At 35.4% G+C, this 19,332-nt stretch overlaps 3 protein-coding genes across 10 annotated transcripts in view; 1 reads left to right on the plus strand and 2 right to left on the minus strand.

The window, feature by feature from the left end:
* The window catches only part of LOC126867032 (heparan sulfate 2-O-sulfotransferase pipe), a 128,037-nt gene extending 117,574 nt beyond the window's left edge, over nt 1-10,463 (plus strand). For all 5 annotated transcript variants that reach the window (XM_050621168.1, XM_050621159.1, XM_050621150.1 and 2 more), the window contains one exon: nt 513-10,463. In XM_050621168.1, the coding sequence (XP_050477125.1) occupies nt 513-709 (197 nt within the window). In that variant the 3' untranslated portion in view covers nt 710-10,463. The remainder of the gene's footprint in view (nt 1-512) is intronic.
* Nucleotides 1-19,332, minus strand: part of LOC126867008 (leucine-rich repeat-containing protein 15-like) — a 206,790-nt gene that overhangs the window by 106,802 nt on the left and 80,656 nt on the right. The gene's annotated exons all lie outside the window — the stretch shown is intronic.
* The window catches only part of LOC126866982 (glycogen-binding subunit 76A), a 59,131-nt gene continuing 45,979 nt past the window's right edge, over nt 6,181-19,332 (minus strand). For all 3 annotated transcript variants that reach the window (XM_050621069.1, XM_050621053.1, XM_050621062.1), the window contains one exon: nt 6,181-19,214. In XM_050621069.1, coding sequence (XP_050477026.1) covers nt 16,848-19,112 — 2,265 coding nt within the window. In that variant the 5' untranslated portion in view covers nt 19,113-19,214 and the 3' untranslated portion in view covers nt 6,181-16,847. The remainder of the gene's footprint in view (nt 19,215-19,332) is intronic.

A 19,332-nucleotide genomic window follows, 5' to 3' on the forward strand; every position in this document is an offset into this window, starting at 1 on the left:
CACGATTATGGTCTTACGCGGATTTTTACAGTTTTTTGTGGGCCAGATATTCGTAACAGCGAATTTTCAAAATGCTCCTCGTTTTCGGCTCTATCGAACTAAAATACCTCCAAAAAGATGCGTTCAGCTAAAAAAATTTCGCATACTGTTCTTTAACATCTCTAAGATACAGATCAGATAAGGAAGTTTCCTCCAAACTGATAAAAAAAAAATCGTCTACGTTAATTCAGGTACTGATATTTAACAAATTTTGATGAAACTCAGTAGGTTTATCGATGAATTCCTCCTTGATTTTGAACGTAACGCGAAGCAATTAAAGTTTATTATTTAATGATTTTATAAGAAGATGATGAGTATTGCTTCTGGACATTTCTCATTCATTTACATATTTTGCTAATATTCGTGTGCTGTTGTCAACAAAAACTGGTTAAACTGCGTGTGTATAATTATGAAAAATATTTTATGTTCGTATTACAATGAAACACGATGACTGAGAAAATTTTCTCTTTCAGATGAGGTGAACGCGTTCACGAGGATCAATCGAAACTTCTTCAAGCCACCAGTCAGCGAAGAAGTAAAGGACATAGTGCGAAGCAATTTCACCAGGGAAATCGAATTCTATCAGTTCTGCAAGCAACGACTATACAAACAGCTGAGGGCATTGAAGTTGACCAAAACCACGCCTCTGTACGAAAGCAATAGCTTGTAACTATTTGCAATGTGTTTATTCGATCCGTGAAAGTATCGAGTAACTCGTCGAATTTTCTTTTAACTACGTGAGAATTTTCCTTCGAGGAAGTCGATAAAGAGCGAAGTATCGAGAACATCAGGAATGTTTGATAATTTGTCGAATTTTCTTTTGATAATGGAGAATAGAATCGAAGAATTCTTACGGATGTCGAAAGTATGTAATTCGTCGAAAAGAATGTTCGTTGGAGAATGTTGAAAATGACAAATAATTCGTGAAAAAGATTGAGAGCGTTATGAATGATAAACGATTCGTCGAGATGGTTTAGGAAGTTCAAAATGATAAATAACTTGTCGAGAAAGATTGAGAACACTGAAAACGAGAAATAATTTGGTCGAATTATCGTTTGATAGACATCGATGCAGGAAGAATCTCAAAGATGTTCGAGTTGGCCTCGAAATTTTGGTGATGTTGGCGACAAACGTATGTCGAGTAATAGGCGATAACGATTAGACGCAGATGTAGATGTTTGTCAGGGAAGCCACTTGCGCATGGAAGCGACGTTAAAAGAGAAATCGAAGGAAAAAGAGAAATTAGAATCATTGCCTTTAGGAGAGGATCGTGGCAGATTCTCTTGATTTAATATCTTTAAATATATTAATAAATCGATCAGCGTGATGGATCGTAACGAACGATTGTTCCAGTAAGCAATATCTTATGTGATTCACGGCAGTGAGTGCTTTCAATTCAGGACGCTTCGATCGAGTGCCTAGTTTTTTATTTTGTGATCGTTTTCCCTGTATAATCGCGTAGCTTAAGATAAACGGTGATATAATCGCTGAACTTAATTATACGAACGAGAGAGCAAGTACTTACGAGACGAGGCATTAAGAAATATTTATTTAAATATTTAAATATTTAAATAATTGATGGGATGTTATCGGTTATTGCGTAAAGAAAAAGATGCAACGAGTGTTTCTGAACGCGCGACATCATGGCGCTATTTAGATCGCTTCTTTCGTTGATAATCCATGGAAGAATGTTGTAAAGACTGATGAGGAAGACAAGAAGAGAGAGAGAGAGAGAGAGAGAGAGAGAGATTGCTTTTTATCGAAGGATACTTAATTATTTGCAACGACAGAAGCACACAGGGTAACCATTAGAGTATTGCTTTCCAGACGACATAGCCGTTTTTTAATGTCGACTTAAGCCGTTTTTTAATGTCGACTTAAGCCGTTTTTTAATGTCCACTGTTTTCCTTCCTTTTTTTCGTAATAAACAGCTGCCATTTTCGAACAACGTGATTTCTTTTCTTTTTTCTCCACCTGAATTCTACTCGACACATTGGTTGCTGCTAAAATATAGTGATCTCTTTTCCAACAAATGTATAGCTTTTTGAAATGTGAATTTTGAAATGAAATCTCTAGTTTAAGCAAGTTTAATATCATTGTTTTGTATGCCTTTCTGGCTGTAAATTATTTTGTTAGGACGCGTGAAAATGAAAGAGCAACAGTTACGTCATTAACGTTACTTAAAGTCTGACAATTAAATTTTAAATAAGAAAATTACAGTTAAGTATTTAGATAATTAAATTGACGTAATTGCGCCAGTAGCGACGAATGTGTTAAATGTGTAAAAAGGATTAAAAATTAACTTTAGGTGTCTTTCGTTGATATGAAGAACAATGTGGAACATCAGAAGTTTTCCTCTCGTGTAAAGATATTGTTATATCATTCTTATCGACAAGAGAAACATAAAATTACTATAAGAATTCTTTTTTCTCAATCTATAACGATATCCATCTATTCTTACTACAGCGAAAGAATGTGATACAAATGAAATTTCTGTCTGCTTCTATATGAACGTTTACTGTACATATACACTCTGCGACAAAATTACAAGGCATTTATTATTTATTTAGAAAAAAAGATTTTAATGGATAATATCATATAAATACATAATTTTGTAGAACCACCAAAGTACAACTATTGAACTACTTCAGTAAATAGATATATTGCGATAAAAATATTTGTAATAATTCCAATTTAAATAGAGATTATTTACAATTGCAGATTTCTCAATGAAAAACAGTGCGACGAAACTATAAGACACGGAATACTTTTTTGCAAAATAAATGGAAATTTATATTTACTTATTAATAGCGTGTAGTACCATTTTTGTTTCTCGTAACTTTTCACAATCTTCAGATCCGGCGATCTAGCGAGCCATGATGATACTTCAATATCTTCTGTTTCCGAATTTAGCGTACTTTACGTGAATCGTCGTGATTTGAAAAATAAAATTTTCTACAGCCATTTGACAGGCATATTCGATTAACAGTTCTTGGATTGTTTGAAATATATTTTACTGCTCATTTTATTAGAAACAAACTTGATATTGCTCTTACCAGTGTAACTTATAGCTATCCACACCATAATACCTCCTCCACCAATTTGTCTTTCCTGTCCAATAAGATTTTGTTTTCTCACCCAGCAGAATGTTTTTTCAAGTACATACAGTTTCTTATTTCTTTTAGATAGTTACATATAGCACAGCGGCTCCTTTTTAATATGCGCGCTGCTTCTGCCGATGAAACCATCCTTTTCTTTTCCTTTTTTTTTCTTTTTCTTACGAGTTACCAATTAGTTTGCTTCTACGAGACATTTTACAATCAGAGTGTATTTAATACTAGAAATAACAATCGCCATAAGATAGCACGTTCAACAATATGAAACCAATTACCGCAGTGAAAATCACACGAATCACTTTGTATTACGTTCTGAGCCCGTTAGCAAACAACAATCATCTTACAATTTTGTCGCGGAGAACACAACATGTTTACGTGCATTGTCTGAATTCTTGGAATTATAGACTTCGGTATTTCTGTATATAGAACTGAACAGTATGCTTCCATACGTATAAAGCAAACAATAACACTACGAATGAAGGAGGAAGAAATCAACGAGTTCTAACGACGAGCCAAGTATAATCTCCCTTGATTCTCGTGTACTTGCTTATAATGTTACTTTTACTTCGACATAATTATAAGCGCAAAAGAATAGAAGATTAACAATCTAATTGGATTTTCAGCAGTTGCGAGATTACAAAGTTAAAAGAAATATTTCTTAATTATTCTAATTATTTGTTTACCCTTTTCTTTGTTACCTTAGTATTCCCTCTATCTATCACAGCATTTTTATAGCTATCGTAGTATCTGTCATAACAGGAACACTGCTGCTTGATCGTCGTTCCAAGGATATTTTATTTTTAAAATACGGAGATCATTCATTCATCGTATGACTGTTATTGCTTGAAATAAATAGAACATCGTAGTAGAAGTTTGTTTACTCACTTAGTTTGGATAAGTTGGTAATTAATATCAGTATTTATGATTAATATAATTCAGATTAACATAATGTTTATAAAAAAGATTGTGTGAAAGGTGAATGATCGAACAAGTAACAAACATAGAATAGAATAAACCGATTTTTACTAGTTCCACAAAATCTTCTTCTGGCACGTAGTCTTTGTATCACACGTTCTTTAAAAATTAGAGAAGATATTGGTATCGTCTGCAAAAGTCGAGAATAATATATAATTAATTTAATCGTTTGTCGAACAATATCGTGTGTCCGGCTATAACTTCGTGACAAAACATTTGTGGATTTTATTTATAAACCAACGGGTCTATAGCAAATAATTGATTGCTTTAATAAGCGTAACGCAATCGACGATAATTGTGTCAGGCCAGATTACGACTTTAACTAAAATTCACTGGAAAACATATCGAATTCGCCACCAACAAAGTTCGTGCCGTGTATTACGAATATAGATTAAGTTTCCAAAAGCTACAACGCTTGTGCAATGCAAAACAATGCAAACTCGATACACGAGCTAAACTTGGCACCGCTGAAAGTACTCTAAAAATACACGTGGAATGTTGGCCTAACCGGAAGGTAGAGTTCAATTATTTTCAACCGCTCGATTATTCTGTAGCTTGCGACGAAAAATTATACTATGATTTGCTGCTTTGTATAAAAACAAAAAAATGAATAAAATGATCTTTGTCGTTGTTATACATAATCGAGAAGCTCAGTGTACAAGGGATACACGTTGTAATGGAAATACAGAGACATAACAATTTGGACATTTTGATAAAAAGTTAAATCGAATAAAAAGTTATTGGATCAATTTTTATTGTTATTTTGTATGTTTCTTTTTCATTTACCAAATGAATGCGCCAGTAACTCAAAATTAAGATTACAAATTTCTTCAAAATATGGGAAAACAAAAATTGATGAATTAATAATTTGTTAAAAGTAAAATATAATGGACGTTATTAAATAATATAAATTTTATAATTAAAAGCATTGGATAGCAATTGCCATTTATCGTTATTTCTTTCCCTGTGAAAATTATTTTTTCTAAAAAATTATTTTTATCGAGCGTTCGATTGATTCTTCGAAACTGGATTGTACATGTCATTTCCATAGACTATTTTTTCTTTCTTTAGGGGCTTAACGTTTTTTGGACGTAGATAAAGTAAAAAATGAAAGAATACTGTGCCGCGAAGAAAACAGTGACATCGTGCAATTCGTGGAATCGCAACGTACCTCGTTCTATCTGCAACCCAAGTGATAAACTTAAGGTTTAAAGTAACCCCAGATTGCCAGGTCACACTTACCGATAATAAATCTTCAATTAGCTTTACTTATAAAAATAAGTTTCGTGCTTCTGCGTCATTTTTACTCGACAATTGTTTTAAATATAATATCTCGCATATAAGGTTCTAATAAAAGAAGATCATGCGTGAGCTGAATCTGACACTTGCCTTTACATTGTTTTTACAATCGATCGAACGATATCCTCCAAGCTAAACATATAACTATTTTCTCTGAGATATATCTATATATTATGATTAGTTCGTTCGAAATTTACTCAATTGACATATATTCATTGTCTTTTATTATTACAAATATCGAAGGAGAATATTGCCATTAGACATCAGTTTACTATTACTTTAAACAATATCAGAAACAGATTTGTCTGTCTTGTTCATGATTGAAAATTCTTTAGAGTTAACGATCTCTTTGCTCGAATTATTACCATCAGCCGAAATCTATAGGCAACGAAATACAATTTTTAATAACAACGATACAGAGGTGTAACAGAAACCTAATGATAAAATCAAACTGATTTCTATTTCCAATCTGTATTTTTACAATTGACTGTGAGAAACTTCAAAAGAAAGGAAAAGAAGACAAATTTGTATTTTCAATCGTGCATAAAATAATTATAAACAACGATAAATAAAATGTAACCCGTACGATCGATCTACTATAATACATTTGTAACGATTAAATTTTCCAATCGGACCGAATTATAGTAAACGAGATTGTAGTAAATCGAAACTCTTAAACTAAATCTAAATTAATATGAAACAACGTTAACATTCCAGAAATATCTTACAAGGATAGAAGAAGAGACTGTCGATCGGTCTTCCATTTATTGTCTTAATAACATATAGAACATGTGTTACAGATATATAATATACGTCTATTTATACGTATAGATACTTGCTTCATTCCTTCATCAACATTCGTTCCTCGTTTCGCCGCAATTATTCCTTCCATTAGAACCCTTAAACGCTATCACCCACGCCATACTCGGCGCTGTATAACAATAAACGCGAAACCTTAAACCAAACTACCGAGAGACAACATCTAAACAAACAAATGAGATTAAAAATTACAGTTACGTCGACGTACAATGGCGGAAGGAGAAAAAGGAAAAGGGATTTTTAAAATCGGACTGACTGTTTGTATCAGCTACAATCTGTTTCTTGCTGTACGTATACATGATACATTTCTTTTTTTTTTTTTTTTTTTTTGTTCTTTACCTTTTTATTTTATTTCCATTTTCTTCTTTGTAAAGGTACGCAAATCGACTGATCGTTGTTATCAGTACGAAGCAACGTTGCTCTGTTTTCCGTACGGTGAAACTTGTCCAGAGACCAACTTTTACTTAACTCCGTTAAAAAAAAAGAATGATTTGAAAAAAGAGAAAAAGAAGTAAAGAGGTCAGACGATCGATTTTTACGATATGGTATACGTATACGAAGATCGGAGAAGAAAAACGAGATAAGTGGATTATATAACTTTTGTTGATTTTCTGACCCTAACGTTACTTTATCATTGAGAAGAATCACACGAGATCACATAATTTTAAAGATTTCCCGATTTTAATGTCGCTTGTGTATGATTAAATATTGCAGAACAACAAAATTTCGTTCGTTTTCTTTCGGAATTTCTATGTAACGTAATTGAAAATAGACGAGCAATATTTTAACGTGGTGACAACGATATTATGTAATTTAATATTTCGATATTATGAAAATTTTGAAGAGGACGAAGAAACGCATGTTCGGATCCAAGTAACGTGACGTTTATCGACAAAGCACGCCGAACTTGAAAACTACTTTCCTATAAAAAATAGAACATTTAACTGTTCTTTGCTCAGAATCTTTAGCTTATAGAATATTATAATATTTTAACTCTTTCTATAAAATTACCTTTTAATACAATATCAAAGAAAAAGTAGGTATTTCTCAATACCGTATTGATAATATAACGATAATTCAAGTTTGTAGAAAAATATTTTTTAAACTTAAGCCTGATCAGATAGTCAGCTGAGGCTTAACAGAGATTTATCGTTGTTAGTATTAAGAATAGCCAGAGTTAATCGTAGTTGTTGACCAATGAAGAGTCCAATTAACAAACTAAAGTCTCGTCGAAGTGACGCGATGATTTTCTTAAATGATATTCATAAGACAAAAAGGATTGATCAATAAAGTAACGCGTTGTGTGTCAACTGGAACTGAAGGAACTGTAGAAGTAGAAACGTGTTTGCATTGCGTATTTCCGTGTAAATAACGTAAAATATCGAACGAAACGAAAAGGTTAGCATCGCCGTGTTTCGTCGTTGAAGTCCACGGTACACGAATCGATAAAATTCTAAATGTATTTCGTTCTTTTTCTTTCTTTTTTTTTTTTAATACACATTAATATTAACATAAACATAAATATAACACGCAGTAAATAAATCAATGACCCTTTTTTTCTTGCTTTTCTAAATCGTATATTTGATATACAACTTCACTGACCTTTCGCAAATAATCAAAATGTGATTAACAGCAAAGTATATAATGTAGATAAAGGAAGTACAGTAAGAAACGCTACACTTTTTACTAATACAGATACATGGAGGCCCTGTAGAAATATATATAAAAAAAAGAAAATTATTGCACCGTGGCCTTCGACTGACCGAAAATATCGAATGATTATTTCGTATCAATGACGCTTCGTCTTTGCGGCACCGATTAAACTCGTCTTCAAAATTTAAAGCTACGCGTTCTCGTTCACAGACGAAATATTACATTATAAAGCAGAGAATATCGTAGTTGTAGGATTCGCGGAATATTCGAACATTTTCAGTGAGTATTATCGTTTCGTATTATGGTACAACATGCAAGATATAGCGTAATTCTAGATATTAAATAACAAGTAATTCCTTCTTAAAATAACATATAATAAACGATTTCTTTGTAGAATTAATTATTTGGATAAATAATTAATCTTTCCAACGGAACATTTTCTTTTATTCTTTGAAAATTCTCAGTGGAGCGTAATTCTAAATATTAAACAACGAGTTGTTCCTCTATCAAAGACAAGTAAAAGAGAAGGGAGAATGCGTTATAGAACTATTTCGACACGTAATTAATCTTCTCTTTCTTGTTTTCGAGAAAATTGATATCTAAAATATTTTCTATCCTCCGTTTCTCAAAAATTTTTGATAGAGGATTTCAGTCATAATAACTTTTCAAGATTGATTAATCGTTCTAGCAAACTTTTCATATACACATAGAAATATATTAAATCCCTTGAATGAATGTACTACGATCAGCAACGCCGATTCAATGGGGAAAAATGTTCGATGTGAGTGATCGGCCAACTTTTCCAATCTTCGTAGAAAACTAAACGATTGTTCATTGACAATGACAATTAATTACTTTTCTAGAAAACTCTAATTCAGCTGACACACCGAGCGGTATTCTACACAACGCTGTTCGATATTTCCGAGTAGAAGTTGCGTCCAAAGGAAATTTCTTTCCAATGTTTCGCCGGCGTTGCAGCTAACTTCTTCGCTGTCTAAAAACGCACCATGACGGACATCGGATTTCAGACAGCGGAAAAGCTAGTTGCGATGCTGGTGAAACACCGGAAAGAAATTTCTTCCGAACGCAGTTTCTAATCGAACGTCTCGAGCATAATTGTATAATGAATTTGGAATATAATTATTGTATACAACAGTGTCAGGTGCGACGATCCGGGCCGTGAAAGCCTCAAAACTCGTATGCTAAATCCTTCTGAGAAAAATTTTGATTTCCCACGAATCGCGCTATATCTTAAACAACAATCGAATAATTATACAAAGACAGCGTTCATGAAATCGATGACGAAATTGATCGCGAGTATCGTCGCTCTTTGCGGTCTTCCCTTTGGTTTCTCTCAGACTCTTCCATCATTTATGAACCTAACAAATTCGCATTATTATTTACGGTCGTGTTACTTGTGCGTAGGAATAAATTACAATAAAAGTCTTTATCGAAATTGTCTCGTTCAGTCTTCGCTCTGATTCGAGCACCTATCCGTGATCCATAGATCGTGCTTTCTTCATAAATAATGGTAGATATTCGTTAAAATAATAATTGCCGAGGACAAAGAGCGCGACAAATCTTACCACGAACTCAATTTTTCGATAGCAATTTTAGCGAAAATTTCTCTTTCCGAGTGTATAGATTTCTCCTTTGAAATGATATTTAGAATAGAAACGGCAGTAAAGTGCAAAGAACGACGATCCAATACGAATGAAACAGCAGGTTCGATTCGAAGAATCTTTCGGATGTGAAAGATCGACGTGAATTGCAACGAACAGTATCTACAAACTTATTTAACAGATCGACGAAAAGTGGATTTAATGTGAAACAAGAAGGATCCACGACACAGAAAATAAATAAACGGCAGCAAATATTTATAATTAGACTGATTTTTCAACGGTGACAAGAATTATCTTCGTTTCGCGAATTTATCTACAGTCTGTTCGTCGCTAATTCTTATCTATTGATTTCGCAATCGAAATTCGACGATCGGAAGGACGAACGAGTTTTATCCTCTTTCCGTGCCAAATTGGGTAAAAATAAGAGAGGAAAGGAACAGACATTAAACGATTAAAAAGTAGCGAGTTAAAATTATAAAGTAAAAATAACTATTACAAATGGACAGAGAGATTATTCGGTATTTCCATGCTCTTCCGTTCGTTCTCTCTCATTTTTTCTCAATCATACGATCTGAAATGCGCCGACACGCACACACATACGCATACACGCCGCACATATACACGTAGTCTTTCCTCCTTCTTCTCCGTTTCTCTCTCGCACCTTAACACCATAATAGTTGTCCATTTAAACTTCGTTAATTAATTCCTTCTTTCTTCTTCTTGCTTTTTTCTTTCGTTAAAAACTGCAAAAGGCTCGGTAATTGGACGAAAGCTCACGGCTCTACGGACTAGAGGTGCAACGTATGCTTACGTGTACATTAGAATATAAAAATATACTACCGTTATAGCTATGGTTTTTTTTTCTCCCGTTCGTTTCGTCTCGAACGTAGAAACGTCCCCATTTCAACGACGAAAAAAAAAAAAAAAAGATGAAAAGAAAGCGAAAGACAAATCTCTAAACGATTCATCGAGGAATCTCGTACTAATTGCAAATGGAACCTCGAAGCACTCTTACGATTAATCCATTCTTGTTTCGTTTCTTTCTTGCAAATGGCTACTCTGATTAAGAAGACCAGAGGTTCAACTCGACCAGATAACCAGAATTTTTCACTACGAATTTTCATTCCATCAAACTTCTCGACTAACTAAACACATAACTATAATCGACTTTCGATATAATATATACATATTTTTTTCTCGAATCTTTGTTTGATCCTGACAATTCTTATTTAATTAAAGAATTTAAGAAATTCATGAAAACTGTTGGCATTTTCTCGTTTACCAATAACTTTAATGCAGAAATTTGCTTAAATCTCTGTTTGGTCCTACTAATTCTTATCTAATAAAACAACCTTACAAATTCGTAAGAATCGTTCAGGTTTTCTTGATCACCGGTAATATATCCGCAAAGATTTGCTCGAATCTCTAACTGAACCTGATAATTCTTATCTAATTAAAAACTTTAACATTCATACAAATTTTTCAGGCTTCCCATAATTTTCGATTTCTTTGGAATCGTATCTTTTATATTTAACAACACATATTCAAATTATTTAAAATCATGCAAATCTAAAATAACGATTAAAACGATAACTTAGAGATTAAAATTTCTGTAATAGGCAGAAAATGATACTTTTAAAATCTTTATAACTACAATGTTTGACGGTGACAAATCAGCCAACGAAAAATGACACCGTATCAAAATATATTTCTACGTTCGAGACTTACGTTACAGTGTTGTTTCCTGCGTTAGTTTCAGCCCCCCGGTATCGTAAGGTTCTCGTAAGAATCGTAGCTGTCATTGGAAATCGATTTCGTAGCGCGAAACAAATGTCAAATTTTGTCTCGTCGCTGTTGGAAGAATCTTACGAGTGAGGCAATAGCTTAGCAAACGCGAACAAAGATTTAACAAAAATAGTTCGTCTCCGGTTTATTCAGGGTGTCACACGGTCGTTTTTCGACATTTCTCGCGATGTTGTTCGAGGCTGCGAAATTGATTTTCCTCAAATTTCTTGAAATCTCTCATCAATGATGAGAATTCCCTTGTGCAACTTAGGATTTGCGTGTCAATAGAGATTGAAATTACCGGGTGACACCCTACACCTTGTAAAATTTAAAACACGTATGTCTCATAAGATATAACAATTATTATTAGTATAAATTGCTTTCATTCCCGAAATCCTTTATTTTTCCAACCTGATGTATAAGATACTTGAGAAATTCTGTGATAGATCGAAAACAAAAGATTAAAATGGTCTTTCGTATTCTTCAGAGATTAGTTTAAAATTGTTGATAATGCGAACAATAATGCAACTGTTTCCAAAAAATTCCCGATGATTGATGATTTCTTTAAGTCCAACTATTTTTTTTTAATACCATCGTAGTGTGGCTAATAATTCGTGTAAATGTTTAATGAAATGTCGATGAACTTTTGAGATAATTTGGATAGAGATCACTTTTGTGATGATGCATTTGTAAAATAAAAATTAAAAGGTCGTCACTTCTAGCGGGTTGAACACAAAACGTGTCTGGCAGTAGACGGGTCCCTTCTTATTTCGTTCCTCTCCGCCGTTTATCTTCGTTCAAGTCCTACCATTGTGCATTTCCTATTTCAATCCCTCTACTGTACCTTTATCGTCACCCTATATAATCTGTGCGTTTCTTTCGTAAATGAAAATATCGAATTTCTTCATAAAATATTTATGAAAAAAGTACTGAGAAACGTTACGAATCTATTTCGATGTTCATACAGAATTGTCTAATTTCTTTATACTACTAAAAAATATAAAAATGTTATAACAACGAAAAAAATTGAAAAGTTTCCTCCCTTGCGATACAATAGAGTGGTTTCTAAAATACCTTGTACATCAGGTTGAAGTTTTCATAACATGATTAAAATATCCTAACTCGTGACTGGTACTTATATAACTGTTTCCATAAATCTCAATAACCGTCATTCTTAACACGTGGAAGAATATCGTTTCTGTCGTTAACCAGAATAGAATTCGAACTTTGTTTCTTAAGAGGCATATGTACAGAGGACAAAGTATAGGAAAAGGCTTCGTTCGATTTATGTTGTTCGTGTGTTTACGGGCAGAGATACGCGCGTAAATATCGAGGGCCTCAATAATGGTGGTTACGTTGCGCTTAAATTTAAAACGATTAAAAAAGAGAAAACAAAAATACCATCTCGTTAAAATATATACTATACGGATAAAAGAAACGAACGCGTTAAGAAAGAAACGTAATTTCACTTCTCTGGTAAGAAGAAGCGTTTCTTCGCTCTTGCAAAACTTAATAAACATTTTTCTGTTATTTTCCTCTTACCAATGCGTAGAAGGATAACGATAAGACGAAGTGTTTACAGAATGGATCGATTAATAAGCAGCATTCTGTCCCCAAGTTAACAATATGATAAAACAAAGCGAGTAAAATAGCAATGTAACGATATCTGTCATGCGTTCAATATAAAATTAGAAAAGATCGATATTCACCATAATATATATGTATATATATATATAAAAAAAGAGAAAACAGCAGAAAGAAATAGAATACCGAAAACTAGAGACTCGATTATAACTGTGATGTAAATATATCATTACGTAAAATGTATCGATGAATATGTACAATAAAATGTGTATAACAAACATTGCCCAAACAGACTGTATATGGTAGTATACGATTAAAAATCGACCGATTTATACAAAAAAAAAAAAAAACGACACCCTCATTCTCAGACACACTTGCCACCAATACTGACGCCGCATATGTACAATTTGTATTGTGTTTATGTTCTCTATATATATAGCATATAGAAAGCACTTGTTCACAGTGAAAATTGTTACAAAAAATATCTTAACAATATATAGTGTAATCTTAACATCATTTGTTCGTTTCTCTGTTAATGTTATATTGCTGATGCTACCTCGAAGACTATTGACATTTGCAATAGTTGACACATTTTGCGTGCGTTACGTGAAAATACGTATTTTCTGTGTTATCACTAGATTGTGGATGTTTGTGCTTTGCATTTTTGCGAATATATATATGTATATAAAAAATGGAATCTAAGGAAATATTTGTTTCAATAACTACTGAATATTATAACAAGTGTTGTACTTTAAATGTTTTATATACTTTTGCGCATCGAGTGCATTCTGCGGATTTTCTCACTTTAAATTGCATGTAACAGATTTATAGGAAATACGTGAAAATCCACAGTCTGATTATCATTTAACTTATCGCTTTATACACATATGTATATAAGTACCGTGTCTTTTCTTTTTATATAAAATTCTTGTACTTCGTTCTAAGATTACCGTTTCGAAAAATGATACTGTACAGCGAAGAAGAAGTCTTTTAATTGCAAAACGCGAAAGACGTATCTTTATGTAACACGTGCAAAACATGTTAATGGCAACGGTGATCAGAATTACAAAAGAAACGTTTAACATTAGCAAAAATATCGTGGTATCGTGAAATACTATATCGTGTTGTGATCTCGATCGCTATCGTGCGACCTATGATTATTCTTTTCTCTCAGTCGTAATAATTCACGAGGGTATTTACGTCGTTAATTACAATTGGTTCATTGTTAATGTGGTCTGTGTCGTTCAGGCAATACTGTACCAAGTTTAGTCACGAATCGTCGGTAAATGTCATTTATCGTTTGGAATTCGATAAACAAAGTCGATCTCATTACCCAATGCGATCTCGTGCACGCGACACAGGACAATGTTGCTTATTTTTGGCAGCTGTCACTGCTATTGTGACTCACGAAATTCTAATCGTTGCCAAAACGCTGAAAATGTCTCTGCTTTCTTTAACCGATAACTTGGATTGCGCTGACGACTATTATCGTTATCCCACGTGAGGACTAACGTAAATGGTTCGTTTATCGTTCACGCATAATGCCAGGAGCGTAGAAATGAACGAAAGAACTTGTCGAGGAAATTCATTAAGAAATTGATCGTTTCATCTTAATATTTTCGTTGTAGTGCAAATTAAATATAAGCGATATCGTTTTTATGTGTATTCTGCAAAGTATAATATGCACGATGTACAGTGATGAACGAAAGAAAATTTAACGTTGATACTTATGTACGTAATTACTAATGTTATTTGTATTAAATATTTTTGATCGTATTGATAATAATCATCTATACTTGTCTAATTGGGAAGTTACAAATTATAGATTATATGATTTTAAAATTTAAAATTGGATAGTCGAATGATTTGTAGTTTACAAAATTTCATTTGTTTTAGTACAAATTGTTATATAAGATTTCATTGTTAATATTACTTGAGTTATTTCTGAAAAAATATATTTGATCTATTCATATCTATTTAGATGTACTCGTAAATATAATTCCATTTAGAATGATTATTAACATTTTTCGTATCATTTAATGTTTCATTTTCACGCTGCGAAGTACAGCACAGTATAAAAATCGAATGGAAAAGAATTACTTTTTTCCTTTTTATTGAAACTATTCGAAAACGATTGAAGAAATTAATCAAACAGTAAACTTCCGCTTTCTCTCATTCGTCACTGCATATACATTTGCGTACCACACGATGATCGATTCAAGTCCTTGAATCACAGAATGAAAGCAGTTCACCATTGAAATTAGTTAACAATGAACTAAACGATAAATCTACTGCCAAAGCTGTTGAGATCTCCTCTTTCGTAATTTCGTTGCATGTCTAGCACTCCAGCAACTGTACAAATATACATGCATAATAAAAATAAAATCATGAATGATCAGTTACTATCATCGTCTTGGAGATTTATACAGGTATTTAATGATTGATCGATCAAGTCCCGATTTCCCTGATTTTCGACGATCATCTGGCGAATAAAATCTAGAATTAGGAGAACAAAGCAACCCACTATGATATTCGTTGCTATTAAACTATCACATTTCGTTTAAAAAATATTTATGAATATGGTATAACGTATATTCGATTCGTGTTATTTACCGATGTTATAATTGATCCAATGGCACTAGGTCAGAATTGGCACTGGTCGAACGTTTTGATTAAACGAATAGAAAAGCTTCGTTTCGAAGTTTATAAAGTTGGTTCGTCGTAATTTCGTTTCATCTATGGGGCTAAGAGTATACGCTATATAGATAATTCATTAACGCATTCGCTGCTATTAAAATCAACGCCTTCCGTCTATCTTCTCATCAAGGAAATCTTCGTTTCAAATTTACTTTATTACATTCCTCACTGTTTTGTATCTCCTGTTAAAAACTTTCTATCGAGACGCACGAACTCAAAAATACAACAGTTATCTCCTCGTTGCAACCTTATTGGGGATTTATGTATAATAATTGAATGAACGCCCAATATGCGTTAATAGCAGCGAACGTGCTAAATAAAACTTTCGTAAGCAAGACCGGATTGGTCGTCGCTCAGAAGTTGCTGAGCAGATATGTTTGTGGATAAAAGTTCATCAACAGGTCGTTTCAACCTTAATTCATCTGAGAATATTCATGCAACTACGTAAAATATCGTTAATATCTAAAAAAAAAAAAAAAAAAAAATAAAACGAGAAAAAAGAGCCCTTGATTTCGTCTTCGAAGCAATACCATCCTTCAACAAACATCTCATTTCGAGTAATAGTTTCTCTCATAAACTTTAACCTCTGTCATTCCGCATTATAATCAGTTTGAGAGTCTTTCAAACACGTTAGGCTCGATTATGGCGCAAATTCTGTAGACTTAGGTACTTTCTAGGAACGTGAAAATAATCCTCCATGCTCTGCCAGATACTTTGAACGTTTCATTGTTCGTCCGCCTTTTAAACGTCCTCTTCAACTTCCAACTTCTGGCAAAGACTAAATCCTCTTCTCTGTCATCTTCAAAGAGGTATGTGTACTTAATATTTCTTCTCTCAACTACAGTCCCAGTTCGTTTATAGAAGTGGTATCACGTCTATACCGAATACATATTCTCGCTCGTAAACAAGGAACAACGAACGTGTAAAAAATGTCAGTCTAACAGGTGCGTCGAGTTTCTCCAGTCCATTGAAAGGCTGTCCGGAAAACGGCAGGAAAGAATAATTGACGCTAGTGCGGTCCCTGCTCCCCGGCTTGCCTTCTCGTTCCTTCGATCGACTCGAGAATAGGACAGTTATGTACAGTAAGGTATATACTCTAGGAACGTTTATACAACCGTAGGCTTTCTCTCTTTCCCTCTCCCTCTGTCTCTCTATCTGTCGCTAGTTAGCCTTACTCGGATCCACTTCAGACTCCTTGTCTACGCGAAGCATCACTGTGTCTCCATCACGGCATCCAATGCTCGATCTACGATGTCCATCAGTAGAACACAGGCGACCACTCGTGATGCTGACCCTCCTGAGCCGTGATGGGCATGTAACCAACGGCTGGAGAAACAGGCAAACACTGGAAGCAGTAATTGAGTCCGGCGTTGTTGTCCCAGTACTGCTCGCCCTTGCATTGAAATCGAACCGCGAACTCCAGCCTCTGACCGATTGACAGCGTGTGGCAGTACAGGACGAACGAAAATTTGTCGCTGAAACCGTCGCACGAGTTAGGTACGTAGATGGCTTGCAAATCGCTGAAGTTTCGCCACGAGTTCAACGTGTATCTGATGTGCACCGACTTGTGAAAGTCCAGATTGATTACGCGGACCGTACCCTGGATACAGAAAGACACGGGATCCTGGACCAGCACGTTCTCTAAGCATACTCGACGTTCGCGGACCAGATCCAGGAAATTAGGTAGACCGCCAGGTTGTTGAAACAGAGGCACCAAAGTTCTGTCCAGTTTATGCGAAGACATCCCGCAGCCTGATACGCGTCGACTACCTACGTATCTGGCTCCCCATTGAGCTGGGATTGGCGAGCTATTTACAGGACTGGTGTCTTTCTGGAAAATGTCATCGTAGATCAAGTCGCTGTACGCTGAGTTCGGCACTTTGGGGATTTCGTCTAAGAACGTTCGCACGTCGGCGAGATCTAGGCCTAAAACGTCTGCGAATCGAACGATTTTCTTCCTTCCAGGTGTCCCTGGTGGCGTTTTTCCTGTCTTCAAAGAAGAACACCGTCTGATCTTCTGAGGTCTTTCTCCTTCCTCTTCCTCGATACTATCGTCCTGTGGCTCCTCAGTTATATGAACATCCTCTTTGATACTTGGACTTGTGGCAAGCTTCTGCAACAGAAGGCACATCTTATCCTCGTCGCTGCTAGCTATTATAGCTCCATTTTCTATTTGTATTTTTATCTCGTTCTTTATCGTGGTTTCTATCACTCCCTCTACTATAGGACACTCGAGGGATAGAGCACCAGGGATGTTGATCATACTGCTGTACGTCGAATGGTCGTCAGTCTCATTGCCAGGAATCTCTTCGAGTTTCAAAGATAGAACCTTTGATTGTTGCTCCAGTGTATCCTTGGGCTTCTCCTCGTCATATGGAAGATCCTCCTCGTACGTATTTTCCGACGAATCCGAAGTATCTTCTTTGACGAGATTCCTCGCGTTCTTGATATTCTCCAATTTGCTGTTCTCCGACAGAAAGTTAATAAAATCCACTTCATCGGTATCGACTTTTTCATCTTTAGTCGCGGAAGTAATCATTATACTAGGTCCGTGGACGGGTATCTCTGAATCAGAATGCGACTTGGGAAGCCGGATCTGGTGTATGACTACAGTAGGATTTATTTTTGCGGGACATTCGTCCTGAAAGGACATAGTGCTCTCGTCGAACGTGCTCCAAAGAGATTCATGACTGGGCGACGTGGATGTCTCTTGGGAGCTTCTATCGTTCGAATCCTCCGAGCTGCACGCCAAATCCTTCTTCCTCGGGTCTTTATCGCAAAAATTATTCCTTTTGAACGAAGCGCTCGATTCAGATGTGTCCTCGGAATGTTCAACGCTGATCTCTGGCCTTCTACGACACGGCAAGCTTTTGGGCCTTATTATGTCGCAACCGTTCGAGAGATTCGACGTAGTCACTTCGCTATCCGAGGTTGTCACGGGATCGAAGAACGTTTCGTTCTTCGGCTTTTCAACGTCGGATGATTCTGGATCGAAAAACATATCGGAGGAATCGCTATCTGGAGACGTTCCTAACAGAGGAGACGCGAAGACGTGTCCAGATTCTGAATCTATACTGGTTTTCGATTCAATCGGTGAACTGTTGTGAATTCCAGGATGATTCGATTTTAATACTTCCGGATTCACTACTAAATCCGCGACTTCCGCTGCTGTGGCTTCTTCTGCCGGCGAACTAAGACCATCCTCATACTCGAGATCGTAATCGTAGCACAAATCCGTGTTAGGATTGTGACGAGGTTGATGCTGAAGAACGCGATTGTTGGAGCTGTTAGTTATTATTTTTCTCCCTGTTGTCGGCGAACGTAGCCAGGATGTTTCCTTCGGCAACGAGGAATCATCGTTCCGTTGAGAATTGTCTTCGCCACCGAGAGACGTTAATCGTCGATGAAGACGTCTGGCGAATGCCTCGGCTCGACCACGACAATTGCTCGGGAAAAGGGAACTGACCAGGCCGCAGGAAGGGCCGCCACTGTGGGCGCTGCCCGCCGAATCCATGCTGCCCATCTCGAGGACGGGCGAGCCGGACGTCTCGTCGGCGTGCCTGCCCTCCGAGGGCGAGGTCGTGCTGCTACCCTGCTCTTCCGCCTCTCGACTCTCGGTGCTCGCCTGGAAATTCAGAAAAAGATAATATTTTAGAGAAAGGAAATTTTATCGCAAAAATTGTATCATACGGTAGAGCTCCATTTACCTAAACTTGTCGAAGAGACAAATAGTTTACCTAATT

This window comes from Bombus huntii, chromosome 1, assembly GCF_024542735.1.
Source record: "Bombus huntii isolate Logan2020A chromosome 1, iyBomHunt1.1, whole genome shotgun sequence".
NCBI classification, from domain to species: Eukaryota; Metazoa; Arthropoda; class Insecta; order Hymenoptera; family Apidae; genus Bombus; species Bombus huntii.